The sequence below is a fragment of the Aegilops tauschii genome, chromosome 3, assembly GCF_002575655.3.
Source record: "Aegilops tauschii subsp. strangulata cultivar AL8/78 chromosome 3, Aet v6.0, whole genome shotgun sequence".
Taxonomy (NCBI): domain Eukaryota; kingdom Viridiplantae; phylum Streptophyta; class Magnoliopsida; order Poales; family Poaceae; genus Aegilops; species Aegilops tauschii.
This window is the reverse complement of record NC_053037.3, coordinates 624602375-624622775: the sequence shown is the minus strand read 5'-3', so window position 1 is coordinate 624622775 and position 20401 is coordinate 624602375. Positions and strand designations below refer to the sequence as shown.

General features: G+C 42.7%; 2 protein-coding genes, 5 non-coding genes and 1 pseudogene across 7 annotated transcripts; 3 read left to right on the top strand and 5 right to left on the bottom strand.

The window, feature by feature from the left end:
• Window positions 1-6021: 6021 nt before the first annotated feature.
• On the bottom strand, window positions 6022-6153 carry LOC120962191 (small nucleolar RNA SNORA57; annotated as a pseudogene).
• Window positions 6154-8563: 2410 nt separating this feature from the next.
• LOC109766779 (11S globulin seed storage protein 2-like) lies at window positions 8564-10526 on the bottom strand. The gene is made up of 2 exons (XM_020325565.3): window positions 9539-10526; window positions 8564-8930 (listed from the first exon to the last, which is right to left on the bottom strand). Exons 1-2 carry the CDS (start codon window positions 10492-10494, stop codon window positions 8780-8782), a joined length of 1107 nt encoding a protein of 368 aa, XP_020181154.1. The 5' UTR covers window positions 10495-10526; the 3' UTR covers window positions 8564-8779.
• Window positions 10527-14054: 3528 nt separating this feature from the next.
• Window positions 14055-14128, top strand: TRNAI-AAU (transfer RNA isoleucine (anticodon AAU)). Its single transcript has one exon. It is a non-coding gene; the product is annotated as a tRNA-Ile (tRNA).
• Window positions 14129-14189: 61 nt separating this feature from the next.
• TRNAV-AAC (transfer RNA valine (anticodon AAC)) lies at window positions 14190-14263 on the bottom strand. The gene has a single exon. It is a non-coding gene; the product is annotated as a tRNA-Val (tRNA).
• A 1008-nt stretch (window positions 14264-15271) lies between these two features.
• On the bottom strand, window positions 15272-16918 carry LOC109766778 (vacuolar protein sorting-associated protein 25-like). The gene is made up of 5 exons (XM_073495810.1): window positions 16870-16918; window positions 16561-16614; window positions 16327-16415; window positions 16156-16225; window positions 15272-15549 (listed from the first exon to the last, which is right to left on the bottom strand). Exons 1-5 carry the CDS (start codon window positions 16916-16918, stop codon window positions 15428-15430), a joined length of 384 nt encoding a protein of 127 aa, XP_073351911.1. The 3' UTR covers window positions 15272-15427.
• Window positions 16919-17242: 324 nt separating this feature from the next.
• On the top strand, window positions 17243-17316 carry TRNAI-AAU (transfer RNA isoleucine (anticodon AAU)). Its single transcript has one exon. It is a non-coding gene; the product is annotated as a tRNA-Ile (tRNA).
• A 438-nt stretch (window positions 17317-17754) lies between these two features.
• Window positions 17755-17828, top strand: TRNAI-AAU (transfer RNA isoleucine (anticodon AAU)). The gene has a single exon. It is a non-coding gene; the product is annotated as a tRNA-Ile (tRNA).
• A 65-nt stretch (window positions 17829-17893) lies between these two features.
• TRNAV-AAC (transfer RNA valine (anticodon AAC)) lies at window positions 17894-17967 on the bottom strand. Its single transcript has one exon. It is a non-coding gene; the product is annotated as a tRNA-Val (tRNA).
• Window positions 17968-20401: the final 2434 nt, after the last annotated feature.

The window sequence follows — 20401 nt, the reverse complement described above, 5'->3', positions numbered from 1 at the left end:
ATCATATGCATACGCCTTGCATAGTGCTCTCCAATTTTAGCATTCAAAGTAGGAGTAGTTTTCCAATTTGAGCATTCAATAAGCAAAATCAAATCACAAAATAAAGTAGTATTCAAATTAGGATGCATTCAATTATAAGCAAAACTACATCTTCTCCATGCGTCCGTATATCGTCGAATATTATCACTAATACACCTCGAATACTATCATACATATAACATCGCTAGTACAGCTAGAACCGTAGCGCCCGACGGGTATCGGCGCGGGCGGTGGACACCCAAAGAGAAGGAACCATCACAGGATCATAGCTCCAGTGAGATCCCTGAAGAACCTGCCAGGTATTGTCGAACCTGCCCTCCAACGCAACCATGTAGCAACGGACGTGCTCGTCCTCCTCGCTGACACGGTGACGTACCGCCTCCGCGGTGTCCGGAAGCCTCGGCACCGTCACTGGCCCACGCGACCGCCACCAAACAAGGATCGGGTCAACGACGGGCTGGCTCCTCACCAACCTACGCCCCCCGGAAGGTAGCACCTCCCAAAACCAGCCCGGCGGAGCCCAGTCCCGGACATGGCCCCTCTGATCAAGCCGGCCTCCTCCGCCGAGTCGACGATGAGGATGCGGGATTGGCATCGTCGACGTCGATGCGGGAATAATTGCTTTAACGAAAAAAATAAACTAGTTCTATTAATTTTCTTGCTAAAAATAAACTACTTCTATAGTAAAATAAACTAGTTTTATTAAATCAACTAGTTCAACTACTAAGCACACTTACTATAAATAGAATAAAGTAGTACTTACTAAAAATAAACTAGTTTAACTAGTTCTATTATTTTTCTAACTAATTCTATTAAACACTTTCTCTTCTTATTCTATGAACAAAATTGCAACAGAAAAAAATCATAAAAATTCTATGAACAAAAAAAAACTATGAACAAAATGACAATAGAAAAAATCATAAAAATTCTATGAAAAAAATTGACATATTCTTTGCATATATATGAACACACAAACATTTGCATATTCAACAATAATATCACAAAAAATCTATGAACAGAAAAAAAAATCTAACTTTTGCATATTACAACAACTCAATTAACCACACATCTAAACTACACATCTAAATTAACTACACATCTAAATTAGGAAAATTCATATGAGCTCACTAAGGGGGCGGCGATCGACGAGGAGGCAGGGCACGGGGGCGACGGTGAGGGGCACGGCGAGCGGGCGATGAGGAGGCAGGGGGCGGCGACGGCGACGGGCGATGAGGAGGCAGGGGGGCACGGGGCGGCGACGGCGTCTGGGCGGCGCGGGACGACGTCGGAGGCAGCGGCGACGACGGCGACGGCGAGGCGCAGAGGGGCAGCCTAGCGGCGTCGTCGGGGCGGGGAAGACGAACAGAATAAAAAATTTCACAAGTGCTAGTTATATAGACTAAGCATTGGTTCCGGTTCGTGCCAACAACCGGGACCAATGCTCCCTTTAGTCCCGGTTGGTGCCACCAACCGGGACCAAAGGCCTCTTTTCAACAGCCCAAAGGCCTTTGGTCCCGGTTGGTGGCACCAACCGGGCCTAAAGGGGGGGGCATTGGTACCGGTACCAATGCCCCCCCTTTAGGCCCGGTTGGTGCCACCAACCGGGACCAAAGGCCTTGTGCTGCTGCACCCGCGTCGAAAGTTTAGTCCCACCTCGCTAGTTGAGAGGGGCGCGCAGTGGTTTATAAGCCCCACTGCCGCACCCCTCTCGAGCTCCTCTCCATTGCAGGTTACGTGCCTAATTGTCACTGCTATGCCTGATGGGCCTACTGGGCCTTCTACGGGCCTGAATCCTGGCCCATCGATGGGTTTCTAGTCGTATTCAGGCCGTGGTGGCCCAGTAGGTAGCATATTTTTTATTTTTTGACTGTTTTTTTTGCTTTCTTTATAAATACTTTGTTAATTTTAGTTTCATAAATGTTATTAAAGTTTATTTTATTTTGTTTCTACTTATATATTTTATTAAAGTTTATATTATTTTGTTTCTAATTACTTATTTATTTTATTTTGAGCTATTTTAAATGAAAAGCATTTTAAATGAACTCTGAAAAGGTTGAAAGTTGGCATGGTATTATCATTTCATCCACATAGCATGTGCAAGAAAGTTGAGAGGGTTACGGCAAAAACTGGATGCACTTCGTGTACAAAACGGACAATCTCTTTCGAAGTATCAGGATTTCATACGGAAACTCGTCTGTTACAAAGGGATTTCGAATGAACTACGAAAAGGTTGAAAGTTGGCATGGTATCATCATAATAGTTGTGGAGAGAACGTCTTCAGTTTTTCTTCGCTTGTGTCCTTTCCTTATTGCGCCGTAACAATGGATAATCTTCATCATTTATCAGGATGCTGGGGTCAGCCTTGACTTTGAAGGGAGGAATTTCATGATACTTTTCATTATCTTCGGACATGTCTGACTTGCCCTCCACTCCCACGATGTCCCTTTTTCCTGAAAGAACTATGTGGCGCTTTGGCTCATCGTATGATGTCTTCGCTTCCTTATCTTTTCTTTTTCTCGGTTTGGTAGACATGTCCTTCACATAGATAACCTGTGCCACATCATTGGCTAGGACGAACGGTTCGTCAGTGTACCCAAGATTGTTCAGATCCACTGTTGTCATTCCGTACTGTGGGTCTACCTGTACCCCGCCTCCTGACAGATTGACCCATTTGCACTTAAACAAAGGGGCCTTAAAATCATGTCCGTAGTCAAGTTCCCATATGTCCACTATGTAACCATAATATGTGTCCTTTCCCCTCTCGGTTGCTACATCAAAGAAGACACCGCTGTTTTGGTTGGTGCTCTTTTGATCTTGGGCGATCGTGTAAAATGTATTCTCATTTGTCTCGTATCCTTTGTATGTCAATACAGTCGAAGATGGTCCCCTGGACAACGAGTACAGCTCATCACAAACAGTGTTGTCACCTCTGAGACGTGTTTCCAACCAACTGCTGAAAGTCCTGATGTGTTCACATGTAATCCAGTCGTCGCACTGCTCCGGGTGTTTGGAGCGCAGACTGTTCTTGTGTTCATCGACATACGGGGTCACCAAGGTAGAGTTCTGTAGAACTGTGTAGTGTGCTTGAGACCAAGAATATCCGTCCCTGCATATTATTGAGTCCCCTCCAAGCGTGCCTTTTCCACTCAGTCTCCCCTCATACCACGATTTAGGGAGACCTATCTTCTTAAGGCCAGGAATGAAGTCAACACAAAACCCAATGACATCCTCTGTTTGATGGCCCATGGAGATGCTTCCTTCTGGCCTAGCACGGTTACGGACATATTTCTTTAGGACTCCCATGAACCTCTCAAAGGGGAACATATTGTGTAGAAATACGGGGCCCAGAGTGACAATCTCGTCGACTAGATGAACTAGGACGTGCGTCATGATATTGAAGAAGGATGGTGGGAACACCGGCTCGAAACTGACAAGACATTGCACCACATCACTCCTTAGCCTTGGTATGATTTCTGGATCGATCACCTTCTGAGAGATTGCATTGAGGAATGCACATAGCTTCACAATGGCTAATTGGACGTTTTCCGGTAGAAGCCCCCTCAATGCAACCGGAAGCAGTTGCGTCATAATCACGTGGCAGTCATGAGACTTTAGGTTCTGAAACTTTTTCTCTGGAATATTTATTATTCCCTTTATATTCGAAGAGAAGCCAGTCGGGACCTTCATACTGAGCAGGCATTCAAAAAAGATTTCCTTCTCTTCTTTGGTAAGAGCGTAGCTGGCAGGACCTTCATACTGCTTTGGAGGCATGCCGTCTTTTTCGTGCAAACGTTGCAGGTCCTCCTATGCCTCAGGTGTATCTTTTGTCTTCCCATACACACCCAAGAAGCCTAACAGGTTGACGCAAAGGTTCTTCTTCACGTGCATCACGTCGATTAAAGAGAGTACCTCTAGCTCTTTCCAGTAGGGTAGGTCCCAAAATATAGATTTCTTCTTCCACATGGGTGCGCGTCCCTCAGCGTCATTCGGAACAGCTAGTCCGCCGGGACCCTTTCCAAAGATTACGTGTAAATCAGAGACCATAGCAAGTACGTGATCACCGGTATGCATGGCGGGCTTCTTCCAGTGATCTGCCTCGCCTTTGAAATGCTTGCCTTTCTTTCGACATTGATGGTTGGTCGGGAGAAATCGACGATGGCCCAGGTACACATTCTTCCTGCATCTGTCCAGGTATATACTTTCGGTGTCAGCTAAACAGTGCGTGCATGCGTGGTATTCCTTGTTTGTCTGTCCTGAAAGGTTACTGAGAGTGGGCCAATCGTTGATGGTTTCAAACAGCAACGCATGCAGGTTAAATTCCTCCTATTTGTGCTCATCCCACGCACGTACACCGTTGCCATTCCACAGCTGTGAAAGTTCTTCAACTAATGGCCTTAGGTACACATCAATGTCGTTGCGGGGTTGCTTAGGGCCTTGGATGAGAATTGGCATCATAATGAACTTCCGCTTCATGCACATCCAAGGAGGAAGGTTATACATACATAGAGTCACGGGCCAGGTGTTGTGATTGCTGCTCTGCTCCCCAAAAGGATTAATGCCATCCGCGCTTAAAGCAAACCATACGTTCCTTGGGTCACGTGCAAACTGAGCCCAATACTTTCTCTCGATTTTTCTCCACTGCGACCCGTCAGCAGGTGCTCTCAACTTCCCGTCTTTCTTATGGTCCTCACTGTGCCATCGCATCAACTTGGCATGCTCTTTGTTTCTGAACAGTCGTTTCAGCCGTGGTATTATAGGAGCATACCACATCACCTTCGCAGGAACCCTCTTCCTGCGGGGCTCGCCCTCAACATCACCAGGGTCATCTCATCTGATCTTATACCGCAATGCACCGCATACCGGGCATGCGTTCAAATCCTTGTACGCACCGCGGTAGAGGATGCAGTCATTAGGGCATGCATGTATCTTCTCCACCTCCAATCCTAGAGGGCATACGACCTTCTTTGCTGCGTACGTACTGTCGGGCAATTCGTTATCCTTTGAAAGCTTCTTCTTCAATATTTTTAGTAGCTTCTCAAATCCTTTGTCAGGCACAACATTCTTTGCCTTCCACTACAGCAATTCCAGTACGGTACCGAGCTTTGTGTTGCCATCTTCGCAATTGGGGTATAACCCTTTTTTGTGATCCTCTAACATGCGATCGAACTTCAGCTTCTCCTTTTCACTTTCGCACTTTTCCCTTGCATCAACAATGACCCGGCGGAGATCATCATCGGGCACATCGTCTGGTTCCTCTTGATCTTCAACAGCTTCCACCGTTGCAGCATCACCGTATTCAGGGGCACATAGTTGTCATCGTCCTCTTCTTCTTCGATGTCTTCCATCATAACCCCTATTTCTCCGTGCTTGGTCCAAACATTATAGTGTAGCATGAAACCCTTATAAAGCAGGTGGGTGTGAAGAGTTTTCGAGTCAGAGTAAGACCTCGTATTCCCATAGCTAGGGCATGGACAGCACATAAAACCATTCTGCTTGTTTGCCTCAGCCACTTCGAGAAAATTATGCACGCCCTTAATGTACTCGGAGGTGTGTCTGTCACCGTACATCCATTGCCGGTTCATCTGCGTGCATTATATATAATTATGTGTGTCAAAAGTAAGAAAATTAGACAAGTATCTATGTAAAGTAAGATTTTTTTTTCAGAAAGAAGATAAGAACAAGAGGCTCACCACGGTGGTCCCGGCAACGAGATCGGCGCGGGCGATCGACGGCGGTGAAGACGGGGACGGGGCGTGACGGACCGCTAATATAAAGCTAGACAAATCTAGGGAAAAATGAAGCTCGGAGGTCGAGCTTCGAGAGGAGAAAGCTTAACTAGTGTGGCTCGGGCATTTCATCGAACACCTCATGTGCATAGGAGGTGAGCTAGAGCACCCAATGCCCTCCCCCTCGCTGGCCAGCAAAAAACAGAGCACTGTGGAGTGCTCTGCTCGCCGGCGATGGGGTATATATAGGCAACTCATTTGTCCCGGTTCGTGGATGGAACCGATACTAAAGGCCTTCCTTCTGTCCCGGTTCCTGCCACGAACCGGGACCAATGGTTGCGGGCCAGGAGCGAGGCCCATTGGTCCCGGTTCGTGCCAAGAACCGGGACAAATGGGCCCAGACGAACCGGGACCAATGCCCACGAGGCCCCGGCCGGCCCCCTGGGCTCTCGAACCGGGACAAATGCCTCCATTGGTCCCGGTTCGTGGCGGAACCGAGACTAATGGGCTGGCCAGGCCCGAACGAAAGCCCCTTTTTCTACTAGTGAATGGATAAACTAGAGGTAATCCTCGGAAAACATTCCGGCATGTATCAACACACGATGCAAGCGAAGCTTATGCCCTGACATAAGTTCGTGGTGGTACTTCATCAGTAATACATACACAGGCCATACATAATTCGCAAAAAAGGAAAAAAAAGTAATACATAGCATAGACCATGCATGCCCCTTGCTCATAATAAATAAAAGTTGTCTTATGGTATATCATTTTTTTGATGGTGGTCTTATGATATTAACTGTGGCTACTTAGGATCCTCATTTTATGTTGTGGCTTTTGTTGCAGAACTCACGACAATTGATCATGGTGTCCTGATGCGTGTTTTGAGGCTGTTGGAACAGAAGGGAAAGACAATTATCTTTAAGGGTACTTCGGTGAATGACAAAGGCGTCAAATTTTCTGCTTAAACTTTGTTCCAACTAATAGATGAATAATAATCTTGATGGATGTCATTGAACATAATACATCTCGTCTTACCCGTATGTACGTACACTGATGACATCCTTCTGGTCAGCATTGTTCAAACGTCAGTATTTATTTGATGTCCCAGACTGTTGTAATTAGCATTTGATTCATTTCTTGAGTACCATACTTACCTATAATAAAATCGCCGCATGTTGTGTGCCTCATAAGGAGGCGAAACTAATTTTAATCAAATTTCAGATACATTGAGAACCAAGAAGCATTGTTTGATATATTTGAGCTTGTTATGTGGGAAAAAAATCAAGGAAACGGGCACGCTTAATATGTGGAAGAAAGGAGTGTATTCTGGATATCCATGTCAATTTCTTGTTCAATTGAGTCAGATTCTTGTGAGGAGCTCTCTTGAACCTTGATTGAACCGCACTATCTGTGCTAAAAAGTATTCGTACAGAAGAGAAGCTTTCTTTTTGTGTTATTAGTATGACTATCACGCAAACATAGAAAATCTTAATTTGGTTTTCATGAAGTCGATTCCTCTCTCGCCTATCATTGGCTAACATATATATAAGTCACGAGGAATCAATCAATTTGTAGATTCTTCTTTATGTTACACGCAAGATTATCAGTCCATGTCACCCTTGTCGCCATCCATCAATTAATTTATTCTTGTTCAGAGAAGAAAATCATCATCTGCCACCAATATGAAAAAAAAATTTGAGTTGTTACTTCTAGTTCAAGATAAGTTGTATATATGTAGAGTGGACATGTAGGGTACAATGTAATCTCACCGATATAATATTCATCACACTACTAGGTTTGCATGAGATGGTTATAAGTTATATTGGAAATAATGTAGTCAACTGTCCCCTATGTTTATACACTCGTGTGCCATGGTGGTCCCTGAACTTGAGAATCACACATTGTATTACCGTCTCAACTGAGGTCCAAATCACACATTTGGGTTTAAGCCAAAGATTTAATATGCTTGTGACCATTCTGCATGTTGCCAATGTGTACTCAAATTTATGCAATCTTATAAGCTCGGCACATTAGTGTAACCACCTAACATGTGCAACCACACGGGCTAGCAATTCAATCAGTTGTTTTATTTGTATGGCTTCAACAAAAAAAATGTTTGTATATTAGAGACATCTTATCGGTATTTATTTATGCAATGGGGATATATTTGGCATTTTGGTATGAAACAAAAATTTATTACAGAATTATCTCTTAGTATACAACTATATGCAGAATTGTAGATGTATGGGTAACTATTTTTCTTAATTAGTTGACCAAGCCATGCTTTTCGGAATGCTTGAAATTGCATTCTATAGGGGTTGGACATGGACATAAAACTAATGCAATGGTGCATCAACTTAAATCAAGTTGATACAACTCCTCAAACAAAATTTATGAAAATCCCACCATATGCTTTCATAGGCTGACTTTAAAGCCCTTTCCATTTGAAATTTTTCAGCAGGACTTGAAATCAGATAGATACTTGAATCACGGGACAGTCACACACACTCACCAGTACATCACGTATTCCATTCCATTTCTCTATGCTCAAGTTTGTTTGAAAGTGTGAAAGTTCAAACTTGCATTTTTTGTGGAAAAAAAAAACTATTGATCAAATTATTCGTTAATAGATAGCTGGGAGTGAGCGTGCACCCACACAACAATGACAAATTACAACTGCGGGAATGTATCCATACACCACTTGCATTGATTGAACATTAACTGATCTAAAAGAGCTTGATAAAGCCTAACCTGCAGGGGTGCATGCACCGCACACACAACAGTGACAAATTACCCACTGCAAGAATATATCGATATTCCACTTGCATTGATTGAACATTAACTGATCTCAAAGAGTTCCATAAAAACTAACCAGCGTGACAAATCCATCAAAGGCTTATTATTACATAATCCATCAAACGCGAGAAACTTCAATTTAACTAACCCTGGGCGACCCTAATGAAAACATAACCTAAGGTGTTGCCAAGCCAATGATGGACAGATGTGCGGATGGTCTAGTTGGGAGCAAAGAAGATCTCGGAGTCAAGCCTCTTGGAGCGGAACATCTTTTCCATCTCTGGCGTGGTGTTGAAGGCCGTCTCTAGCACCTCCGGCGATATCGCCTTCCACACCGACGTCCTACCAGCCAAGTGGCTAAAGATCGGGCTGCAGTTGTTGCACACAACACAAGCATTAGTTAATCAAATCAATCGATATAACTATATATAAGTGCAATAAACTTGAATATGTCGGAAACTTTCATTTTGGGAAAATGCAAAACATGCCACAATATTGTGCAGCTAATAAGGGTATATACAAAAATGTTAAACATACGGGAGGAATCCAGTCTGTAAGAAACATCCGTAGTTGCAGCTAGAAATAAGTTTATACTTGAATTGTTGCAATACTGAAACAGAATATAGCGAACAAAAATAATGCATCAGATCTGATACACACAGCTATATGTTCCCTATATTTTTGCTACCAAAATGCAGTAAGAAAAGATACAGTGGCATTGTTTAATCCACAATTATTGAATAAATTTGAATATGTTGCAGGAAACTTTAATTTCAGTAAGGGGAAAGGATGCCACAAAATTGTGCAACAAACTAGGGCCACGTATACTTGAATTTCTCCAAATTGAAATATATAATATACCGAACAAAAAATTGCTATGAGATCTGATATACAGTAGTGCTTGACATGCTTGATGTAGCAAGAAAATATACAGCAGATCGAACGAGAATAAAAATAAAATAATACGTAGTACGTACTTTGGCGTGGTGATGATGGAGAACCACTCCATGCCGGTGTCGTCGGCGATCTTGGAGACGACGAAGAACCTGGGCACGATGAAGAGGCAGCCCGCCTCGGCGCGGGTCTCCAGCACACGGGTGCCATCGATCCCGACGACCTGGACGCGGCCGCCGCCGCGCACTATGTAGGTGACCTGGTAGGCCGAGTCGCAGGAGAATCCCGGCGAGCACATGGACTTACCATCGATCCTAACCAGGTCAGAGCCCAGCCCAACATCCTTCACCGGCGGCAGGTTGGCCGTGTTGAGCACCACCACGCGGCCGCCGCCCGGGATGTCCACGTCCAGCGGCGCCTCGAGGCAGTTGAGCACGACGCCCTGGCGGTCCTCGACGCGCGGCTCCGGCATGCGGTGCCCCGCGGCGATCTTGACGACGCCGGAGCCAGGCTGGGTGGAGACGATCTTGGCGGCGGCGTCCTGGTCGAGGTCCCAGGCGCGCGCGACGAACTCGGTGGAGAAGCCCGTGAAAATGCCGGCGGCGCCGGTGAGCTGGAAGTTGGTGAAGCGGCCGGGAGTGTGGCCCTTGGAGGTGTCACCGAGGAAGAGCACGACCATCTCCGCGGAGGCGCCCTCGGCGTTGTGCCACCAGGTGACGGCGCCGAAGGGGAGCGCCAGGGTGTCGCCCTCCTTGACGGGGATCACCTTCTCGCTGGCCGCCTCGGGGAGGACGAGGCCGCAGGCGCCGGCGCCCTGGAGCACGTAGGCGATCTTGGCCGAGTCGGAGTAGCTGGGGAGCGCGAGCCCGCCGGCGAAGAGATGCAGCTTGGCGGCGCCGATGGAGGCCGCGCCGAGCATGGGCAGGTCGGCCGGCGACCAGTCGTAGTAGGCGCCGCCGTCGCTGCCGTAGGCCTTGGCGGGCTTCTTGGGCGACAGGTCCATCGACATGACCTCGGCGTTGGAAGTGCGCTGCACCATGGTTGTCAAGATGAGATTGTACTACGTGGGCGAGGAGAAAGATCGATGTGAATGGGATGGAGGAAGTGGATGCGGATGGTGCATATTTATAGCTGCGGGTTAGATAGATAATCGCTAGTTGTTAGAGCTAACTGATCGATCGATCCTGATGGATAACGATGAGTTTCTTGCGGGTTGGATATGCAAGCATGCAGGAACGGATCATACGGACGATGGACGAATTATCTACTTATGTTTTCATTTTGCAGATCGGCCCGTGGCATTCTTCTTTTATTTTATTTTTTGACAAACGATCGGCCGGTGGCATTAATGTGCCTGAGCATGCACGTTGCACCACTGAAAGTCAATTCATTAATTTAGTACAAAAAACGAGAAAAGAGAAATTCAGGCGCACCATAAAAGAGTAGCTCAAGAAAAAACGTAGGGGAAAAAACTCTAAAGACGCTAACACGGCTAGGGCAAAATTTCCCCTCCAGACTTCACCGGCGAGTCTGTGGGCCCGCCTCCCCTCTGCATGCGGCTCTGGTGGTCGGTGACGGGGAGGAGAATCCCGCGCCTCTGCCCCGGTTAGTAGTTTAGGTTAGAGTTTTTTTAGTCCTCGCGGGTACAAATGCTTCTTCTTTGAGTTTGTCTTCTGGGCTTTGATCCTCATTGAGTTCGTTCGTTTGGACACAGTCGATGCAACTCCGTTCTTCCATTTGGGCATAGTCGATGGAGCTCCGGCATAGATTCATGCCATCTCCTTTGGGCGGTGAGGTTAGGATTTCTTGTCGTGTGGCGAGATTTGGTGTCAGCTACTTCAGATCTATGCAAAAGTCTAAAGAAGACCACTGCGGCTCCAGGGCGCTGGTCCTTAGGGGTATGTGCACGAAGATTTCCAAGTTTTCACCCAGAAAGTCAAAGACGGCTCCGGTAGGGGTGTGGCGACAGTGGTGCGTCGGCGGCCCATTTTGGCGGCAATAGTGCTTGTTCGGTGGACTCGAAATCTCGGTAATTTTTTTTATTATGGTTGAGATGTTTTGTATTTCTGATGAACTTTTATAATATAAAAGTTCATCAGAAGTACAAAACATCTCAATAAAAAACATCATTGATGAGCCAAAAACACTACTGCAATGTTTTGAACACCCGTGGATTCGAAGGCAACCCACGACCATGAGGCGCCGGGCTCCGCAAGGCAGCATTCATCAACCTCTCATTCGATGATCAGTAGTTTTAGCACGGTTTAGCTCTAATCTAGGAGCACTATTGTATAACTAAGGGACGCGGAGTATCTGCTCCGAGCTGAAATGCTTCATGATCAGCAGTAAAATTTAAAAAAGAAGTAAAAAAGAGCTTGGTTTGGCGCCGGGGTGTTCATGATAGATACTTTATGTCAAGAAGACCGAGCTATGCCATGCTTACACGATTAAGTGTTTAGGTAGCATTTTCTATTTTGAAAGGCAGTGATTGTTTTCTAGCATTCTTGCATATTATCGTTTTGATATCAAACTAATAGACTAATGCCTTAAACCACTGGCTTTGCAATATTCATACCGCAAATGATTACATGATTAATAACATGTTGGATAGCATTTCACATCAAAAATTCTACTTTTATTATTTACCTACTCAAGGACGAGCATGAATTAAGCTTAGGGATGCTGATACGTCTCCAACGTTATAATTTTTGATTGTTTCATGCTATTACATTATCACTTTTGTATGCTTTATATGTCATTTTATATTATTTTTATGGACTAACCTTAGTGCGCAGTGCCAGTTCCTGTTTTCTGCATGTTTTTTTCAGGAAGTCCATACCTACAAAAGTCCAAACACGACGAAATGTTTGACTTTTTTGTTGACAAAAAGGGACCCTGAAAATTTCGGGAGAGGACCAGAAGACCCACGAGGTGGCCACAAGGCAGCGGCGTGCCCTGGGGGATAGGGCGCGCCACCCTGGCTTGTGGGCTCCTCGTGACTCCATTTGCCATAATTCTTGGCCTATAAATTCCTGTATATTCTGAAACCCCCGAAATGAGACCCGGAACAATTATTTTCCCGCTGCAAGCCTCTGTTCCGAAGCAATCCCATCAGGAGGCATTTTCTGGTACTCCACCGGATCGGGGGGGGGGGGGGGGGGGGAGGGGTAAACCATTGGAAAGGAAATCTTCATCAACCTTGCTGCTTCCATGATGATGTGTGAGTAGTTCCCGCAGCACCTAACAGATCCATAGCAGTAGCTAGATGGCCTTCTCTCTCTCTCTCTATCTCTATCTATCTATCTATCTCTCTTGTTTGATCCTCAATACAATGATCTCTGAGATCAATTCAATGTAACTTTTGTGGTGCGTTTGTTGGGATCTGATGAATTGTGGGTTCATGATCAAATTGTGAGTCCTTAGAGATCTCTTTTGATTGCATAATTTTGTAGCCTTGTATTTCTCTCTGATCTATCCGTCTTCTTTGGCCAAGTAGATTGATTTATCTTCTAGTGGGAGTGGTGCTTGGTAGTAGGTTCAATCTTGTCGTGACCTTGCTTTGTGACAGGAGGGGTGATAAGGCATGTATTGTATTACTACTAGGAAAAAGCCTAGCAGTAGCCGGGTTTTTTGCCTAGCAATAGCGCGGGTGACTGCGATACTGCTACGGCGCTACAGCTAAAGGTTAGCAGTAGAGTTTGTTTACCCGCGCTACTGCTATATCTACTTATTAGTAGCGCTTCCTGCAAAAAGCGCTACTGGTAATTAGTAGTAGCGCGTCACACAGCCCGCGCTACTATTATTATTCCGTATTCTATTTTTTATGTCGTATTCATACACCTTTATACAAATTTTCATACAGTAGCAATTTAGAGATTTTTTTTACATTATAATGAGTTATTAAATCACTAGGTGAAAGAACCGATTAGTTTCAAGTGACTTGGTCACTTAGGATCCATCCACTTGAAACTAATCCGCAGTTATTTCACCCAATGATATAATAACTCATCATCATCATCATCCTATCCTATATACATAAGAAGTTCATCCCCACTACTATATTTATCTTCACATGAAAATTTCAACAACCGAAAGTTCCTCGAGAAATAGGAAAGTAACCATTTCATCCACTGCCCAACCCTAAATTAACAAAGATGCAATATTATTTAGATACGACATGAAGAGACAATGCATTGAAGTGGTTGTATCTGAAAACGATTACTTCCAAGGACGACGCATTAAGAGACAATGCATTGGGAGTGCGGTAATACGTATTCAATAACATTTACAATAACAAATAGTATATATGATGTAAAAAATATAATCAATGTTGAATCTAATAGTATTGGTTTGGTATTGCATATGTTAATAAGTATTTCATAAGCTTGATCAAAATTTATAAAGTTTTATTTTAGGCAAAATAATATGCAGAGTAAATAAAAACGAAGATAGTAATAGTAAAGATATGATTGATGGGCTCCGTTCCATAATTCTTGTCGTGGCTTTAGTAACTGTTTTCCCTTGTGGTTATATAATATATAGCCTTTCTGGTGATCGTACATCATATATAGAGGGAAGAAAACGTGCAAATCACCAAGAGGCCTATTAGCTCAGCTGGTTAGAGCGTCGTGCTAATAACGCAAAGGTCACAGGTTCGAGACCTGTATGGGCCATTAATCTTTTACATTTTTGAAAATGCACGACGAAAAATGCGAAAAAACAAAAGAAAAAGGATGGCTTCGCCCGGGTTCGAACCGGAGACCTTCAGTGTGTTAGACTGACGTGATAACCAACTACACCACGAAACCTTCGACTGCACATATTTAGTTTTGGTGGAACATATAGAGCTAACCTAAGCTTAAATAATAGCCACCTGATATTAATTTTCTGGCACACAGACAGACATATGAACTAATTTTCAACGGATGTATTCTTTTTCTTCAAAAGCCCACACATAATGGGCACACAGAGAAGCCAAAACTCCACAGCCAACAAACTTATTCACATAGTGGCATCAATACAATACGCGATTCTCAAGTTCAGGGATCATCATGTTGAAATGAGATGTCCACGCGAGTATAGAAACATAGGGTGATGAAATATTACATGGGTGAGATATTTTCTACATATATACAACTTATCTACTCCCTCCGTTCCCAAATATTTGTCTTTCTAAACATTTCAAATGGACTACAACATACGAATGTATGTAGACATATTTTAGAGTATGGATTCACTCACTTTGCTTCATATGTAGTCATTTGTTGAAATCTCTAGAAAGACTTGTTGAAATCTCTAGAAAGACAAATATTTACGAACGGAGGGAGTAGAACTATAAGCAACAACTTAATATTTTTCTTTTCTTTTCAATTTTTTGGTGCAGAATAAGAAAGGGGCTGCACCTGGCCTCATTAACAGATTTTATACAGCCAGTGTTCTAGACAACAATGTATCATTGCTTGAATCAAGCAAGAAAGAAATGAGACCTGCACTAAGGTTCAGTGTTAGATAGAGAGGGGAGAATCGGTTCAAAAGAGGTGGTCACAATAATCGGCCTCAATTGAACTGCAATGTGCAATAAATTGACACAAATTCCCAGATTCCACATATGAAGCATGCTTTCTTGATAAGTTTCGCTTATTTGCTCAAATAGGAACAAGCCCTAATATATCAAACAATGCATAGTTCTCAACATATAGGAAATTTGATTAGAATTGGAGGCACTAGTTGAGCCTCCTTATGAGACACACAACATGCGATTTTATAGGTATATATGCTGCTGAACAGATGAATCAAAGGCTGGCTAATTACAACAGTCCTGGACGAGAAATAAATACTAACTGACATTTGAACGATGCCGAACAGAAGGATGTCATCAGTGTACGTACGTACATACGTACAGATAAGAGGGGATGTATCATGTTCCAGGACACCCATCAAGATTATTATCCATCAGTTAGTTGGCACAAAGTTTAAACAGAAAATTTGACGCCTTCATCGTCCGCTGAAGTGCCCTTAAAGATAACCGCCTTTCCCTTTTGTTCCAACAGCCTCAAAGCTCGCATCAGGACACCGCGATCAATTCCAGCAAGTTCTGCAAAACATGCCACAGGATAAAATGAGGATTCAAACTAGCCACAATTAATACCATTAGACAACTTTTATTTATTATGAGCAAGGGGCAGGCATGGCCTATGCTATGTATTACTTTGTATGGCCTATGCATTACTGGCGAGGCACCACCGCCAACTTATGTCATGGCATAAGCTTCGGTTGCATCGTGGCGTGATACAAGCAGGAATAGGGTTTTTGGAGGATAACCTCTGGTTTATTTATTCTTCGTATAACACAGATTATCCCTAGCTTTATAGAACAGTCATCCCTAAAAGGAAAACTGTAACTGCATAATTCCAATAGTCTTGTCCAAATTAACCAACCAGGGAATCAGAAAAAAAAACTTATCACTAAGACTAGGCTTAGCTAGATGGCTCCTCCTGAGGCTGGTGGCGGCTACAATAATGCCAAATCCACATCACAAGTTCGGTAAACATAAAAATATTATCCAACTGCTAAGTCTAAATCCTATATGTATACTACCGTTTCTACCGCAAATTATTTTCATCAAGCAAGAAAAATAAGCGTTACAAAAATATTGAAAATGGTAAATCTAATCTCATCACCATCCAGTTTGTATACTTACCGGTCCCATGTGTTTCAATTCCAGAGCGTATATCTTCAATTGTTGTTACTTCCAACCCATTTTCCTTAACCTACAAGCATAACACAGAAACAAATATTAAGTCACTGACACTATTCATTGATAAACTGATAGCTTTGAAAGGAACATGTTTAAAATAATACAAAGTCTTACAAAGTCTAATATGTAGTTAGCCCAATCTTGAATCCGCAGCCAAAGGATGAGACACTTCTTGTGACCTTTGTCAATCCACTCTGCGCGACCTGCAGTTTGAACTTGGCTTTAAGTAGTGTCAAAACACAAAACTAAACACAGGCCAGGGGTAATAAAAGCATCCCTCATCTAGAAAAACAAAACTACACACAGCTAAAACAATAAGCAAAAGATTTCATGTTGTGCAGAATAAACCTTCACTAACAAGAGCTGCAAGGAATGCTTCCTTTGCTTCATAGCTTAGAGATCCTGAATAATATAAAACATGTAAGTTCAGTGCAACGTCAATAGAAATGTCCAAATGCATAATAAACTAGTCGAGTAAATAAAATTTTCATGTACACACTAGTCCGCCATGCTCAAAAGGCTCCATGGTAGGCCCTAGGAACACATTACCATCATACCAGATCACTATGACATACATTTTCCACACAGTAAGACATATTTTTCTGAACTGCAGAAGAGTAGTAGTCAAAACACAAGGTTCAGATAAATACAACTTACTCTCAATCTTTGGATTGGAGAACAATGGAAAATCTTCTTCCAGGGACATTTTTTATATACAGGATTAGCATTTTCCAAACACATGCGCATCATATTTAAAAAATTAATATTTTTTTATGTCTACCTTTTTCCATAAACATTGTACCATTTCTGTATACATCAGGAACAGTTTTTATATACACCTTCAAAAATTTACAAATACACGATTAACATTTTTGAAAACATGTATTTTTTATGTCTAGTTTTTTCCAGACAGATTATACATTTTTTGTTACGCCAGGAATTTTTTTGATCTTCTTACTCTTTTCCTCTCACCAAAAGTCTTATTCTGTTTTCGGAAGTATAGTGGGTAACTCTTTCCAAACTTGCAAAAGGCCTATTAGCTCAGCTGGTTAGAGCGTTGTGCTAATAACGCGAAGGTCACAGGTTCGAGACCTGTATGGGCCATTATATTTTCTTTGTATTTTTTACACAGTAGAAAAAAATTGAAAAATAAAAAAAGATTTGTTGGCTTCGCCCGGGTTCAAATAGTATATATGATGTAAAAAATATAATCAATGTTTAATCTAATAGTATTGGTTTGGTATTGCATATGTTAATAAGTATTTCATAAGCTTGATCAAAATTTATAAAGTTTTATTTTAGGCAAAATAATATGCAGAGTAAATAAAAACGGAGATAGTAATAGTAAAGATATGATTGATGGGCATGAACTCGGCCAGTGACCAATTTAACCAGCACCCTCTCCGTTCCATAATTCTTGTCGTGGCTTTAGTAACTGTTTTCCCTTGTGGTTATATAATATATAGCCTTTTGGGCGATCGTATATCATATGGTCGCAAAGCAATAGTTAGAAGAGGGAAGAAAACGTGCAAATCACGAAGAGGCCTATTAGCTCAGCTGGTTAGAGCGTCGTGCTAATAACGCGAAGGTCACAGGTTCGAGACCTGTATGGGCCAATTTGTTTTTTTTCTTTTTTTTACTCATTGGAAAATGCGAGAAAAAAAAGGAAAAATAAATTTGATGGCTTCGCCCGGGTTCGAACCGGAGACCTTCAGTGTGTTAGACTGACGTGATAACCAACTACACCACGAAACCTACATGAAAATTTTGTCCAACACTTTTAAAATAACATTACAAGCTGGAAATTTTTATAACTTATATATGCTTAAGTCACTGATCCACAAGAAAAGAAGTCATCATGTGAACGCATGCAGAGCTTGATTGCAGGCCAACGATTATCATAATATAGTTGGCACATTTTCAGATAAACTCTTCCCTTCAGATACCAACAGAGTTTTCCGTTAAATGAACTCTTCCCATTTTCAGAGATCAAAAGAATATTCCGTTAGACAAACAGATCAACTTATTTTCAAACGGGGCCATACGAATATAGCTCTTGTTTTACGAAAAGCCGGCACATAACCGCACAAAGGGAAGACATTTCACCAACAGATATATTCGGATAGTAGCATCAGTACACCCAGATATGATCTGAGACTACACCACGGTGATAGATCTGACTAACAGCATATATAGTTTGTTGTGCGCCGGTACATTCAAACGACGGTTTTACATGGACAAAAGAGCAAGCTTGAAAACATGAACAGACGGTTTTGTCGAACACATGAACAAAAGAGCAAGCTTGAAATTATGCTGCTGGAAATTTAATGGCACCGGTCTACAGCAGCAGCAGCAGCCGCAAAACATGAGCATGCTACTTGGGCTCATGGAAATGCACCATCTGTACAGCTAGCCATGTAAATAATAGGCCCAAGGCCGTTCGTGTGTGTAAAAACTAATGGGCCAAGGAAAAAAATAAAGTAAAAATGCTACTGAGCTGATTTCCATGCAACTAGAGTAGTAATTCTAAAAAAAAATGCAACCAGAGTAGTATCAATCACATAGAGGAATTGTCAGTTCGGTGCAGTGGGAGTTGTTAGCTGCAGCGATACCGGAGCGTTCCTTGGTTCGTCGGTTGTGGTGTTTTCTCAAATGGTTGATCCGACAATTATGGAAACTCTGACATGCAAGAAAGCACAGGCATTGGCCGCTGATCTTCTTGTTTGAAGGTTATTTGTTGCTGATTGTTTGTCAATTGTGAAAGATATTGAAGAAGGTTCAGGGGGGCCATCATTTGTGAGATCAGTGCCACAAGGAATGAGTTTCAGGTCTGTAGATCAGTGCCCATGAACACAGCAACAGAAGTTTTGAAGCTCATGACCTTACAATGATACCTATGAACATTCCAAATGAATAAAGTTGAGAAAGTTTCCCCAAAAAAGCATAAATGCGAAAAAGAAAAAGGAAAATGCTATGAGTCGATTTCGATATGCTTAATTGTTTTTACTGGATCTTTGGCGTTGTTTAACCATATGTCATTGATAATATACTCCCCCCGTTCCAAAATAAGTGTCATGATTTGAACTAAAACCACAACACTTATTTTAGGAAGTAGTTTGTAGTATTGCCCGTTTCCTTTTTATGTTATTTGATCGATTCGAAAGCCATGTTGGCGGACCATGACATGTCCTTCGCTTTCTTAAACTCCCACGTGTTTGTTTTATTTTGGTTCACCGGATGGTGTATTTCACCTGATGTGTGCCTTGCTATAAGTTTAGCAGGGAGGTACCAAAGTAATCCAGGAGTGGATCACTGGACAACGGTCAAGAACATCCTGAAATACCTGAAAAGGACTAAGGATATGTTTCTCGTTTATGGAGGTGACAAAGAGCTCATCGTAAATGGTTACGTTGATGCAAACTTTGACACTGATCCGGACGATTCTAAATCGCAAACCGGATACGTGTTTACATTGAACGGTGGAGCTGTCAGTTGGTGCAGTTCTAAACAAAGCATCGTGGCGGGATCTACGTGTGAAGCGGAGTACATAGCTGCTTCGGAAGCAGCAAATGAAGGAGTCTGGATGAAGGAGTTCATATCCGATCTAGGTGTCATACCTAGTGCATCGGTCTAGGTGTCATACCTAGTGCATCGGATCCAATGAAAATCTTTTGTGACAATACTGGTGCAATTGCCTTGGCGAAGGAATCCAGATTTCACAAGAGAACCAAGCACATCAAGAGACGCTTCAATTCCATCCGGGATTTAGTACAGGTGGGAGACATAGGAATTTGCAAGATACATACGGATCTGAATGTTGCAGACCCATTGACTAAGCCTCTTCCATGAGCAAAACATGATCAGCACCAAGACTCCATGGGTGTTAGAATCATTACTGTGTAATCTAGATTATTGACTCTAGTGCAAGTGGGAGACTGAAGGAAATATGCCCTAGAGGCAATAATAAAGTTATTATTTATTTCCTTATATCAAGATAAATGTTTATTATTCATGCTAGAATTGTATTAACCGGAAACATAATACTTGTGTGAATACATAGACAAACAGAGTGTCACTAGTATGCCTCTACTTGACTAGCTCGTTGATCAAAGATGGTTATGTTTCCTAGCCATAGACATGAGTTGTCATTTGATTAACGGGATCACATCATTAGGAGAATGATGTGATT

Coding starts and splice junctions, on each gene's coding strand:
- LOC109766779 (XM_020325565.3), bottom strand. CDS start 10,494: ATGGTGCAGCGCACTTCCAACGCCGAGGTCATGTCGATGGACCTGTCG. Junction 8,931..9,538: donor TCCATCATCACCACGCCAAA/GTACGTACTACG, acceptor CAACAACTGCAG/CCCGATCTTTAGCCACTTGG.
- LOC109766778 (XM_073495810.1), bottom strand. CDS start 16,918: ATGTCCCTGGAAGAAGATTTTCCATTGTTCTCCAATCCAAAGATTGAG. Junction 16,416..16,560: donor TGCAGCTCTTGTTAGTGAAG/GTTTATTCTGCA, acceptor TTCAAACTGCAG/GTCGCGCAGAGTGGATTGAC. Junction 16,226..16,326: donor CTAACTACATATTAGACTTT/GTAAGACTTTGT, acceptor TTATGCTTGTAG/GTTAAGGAAAATGGGTTGGA.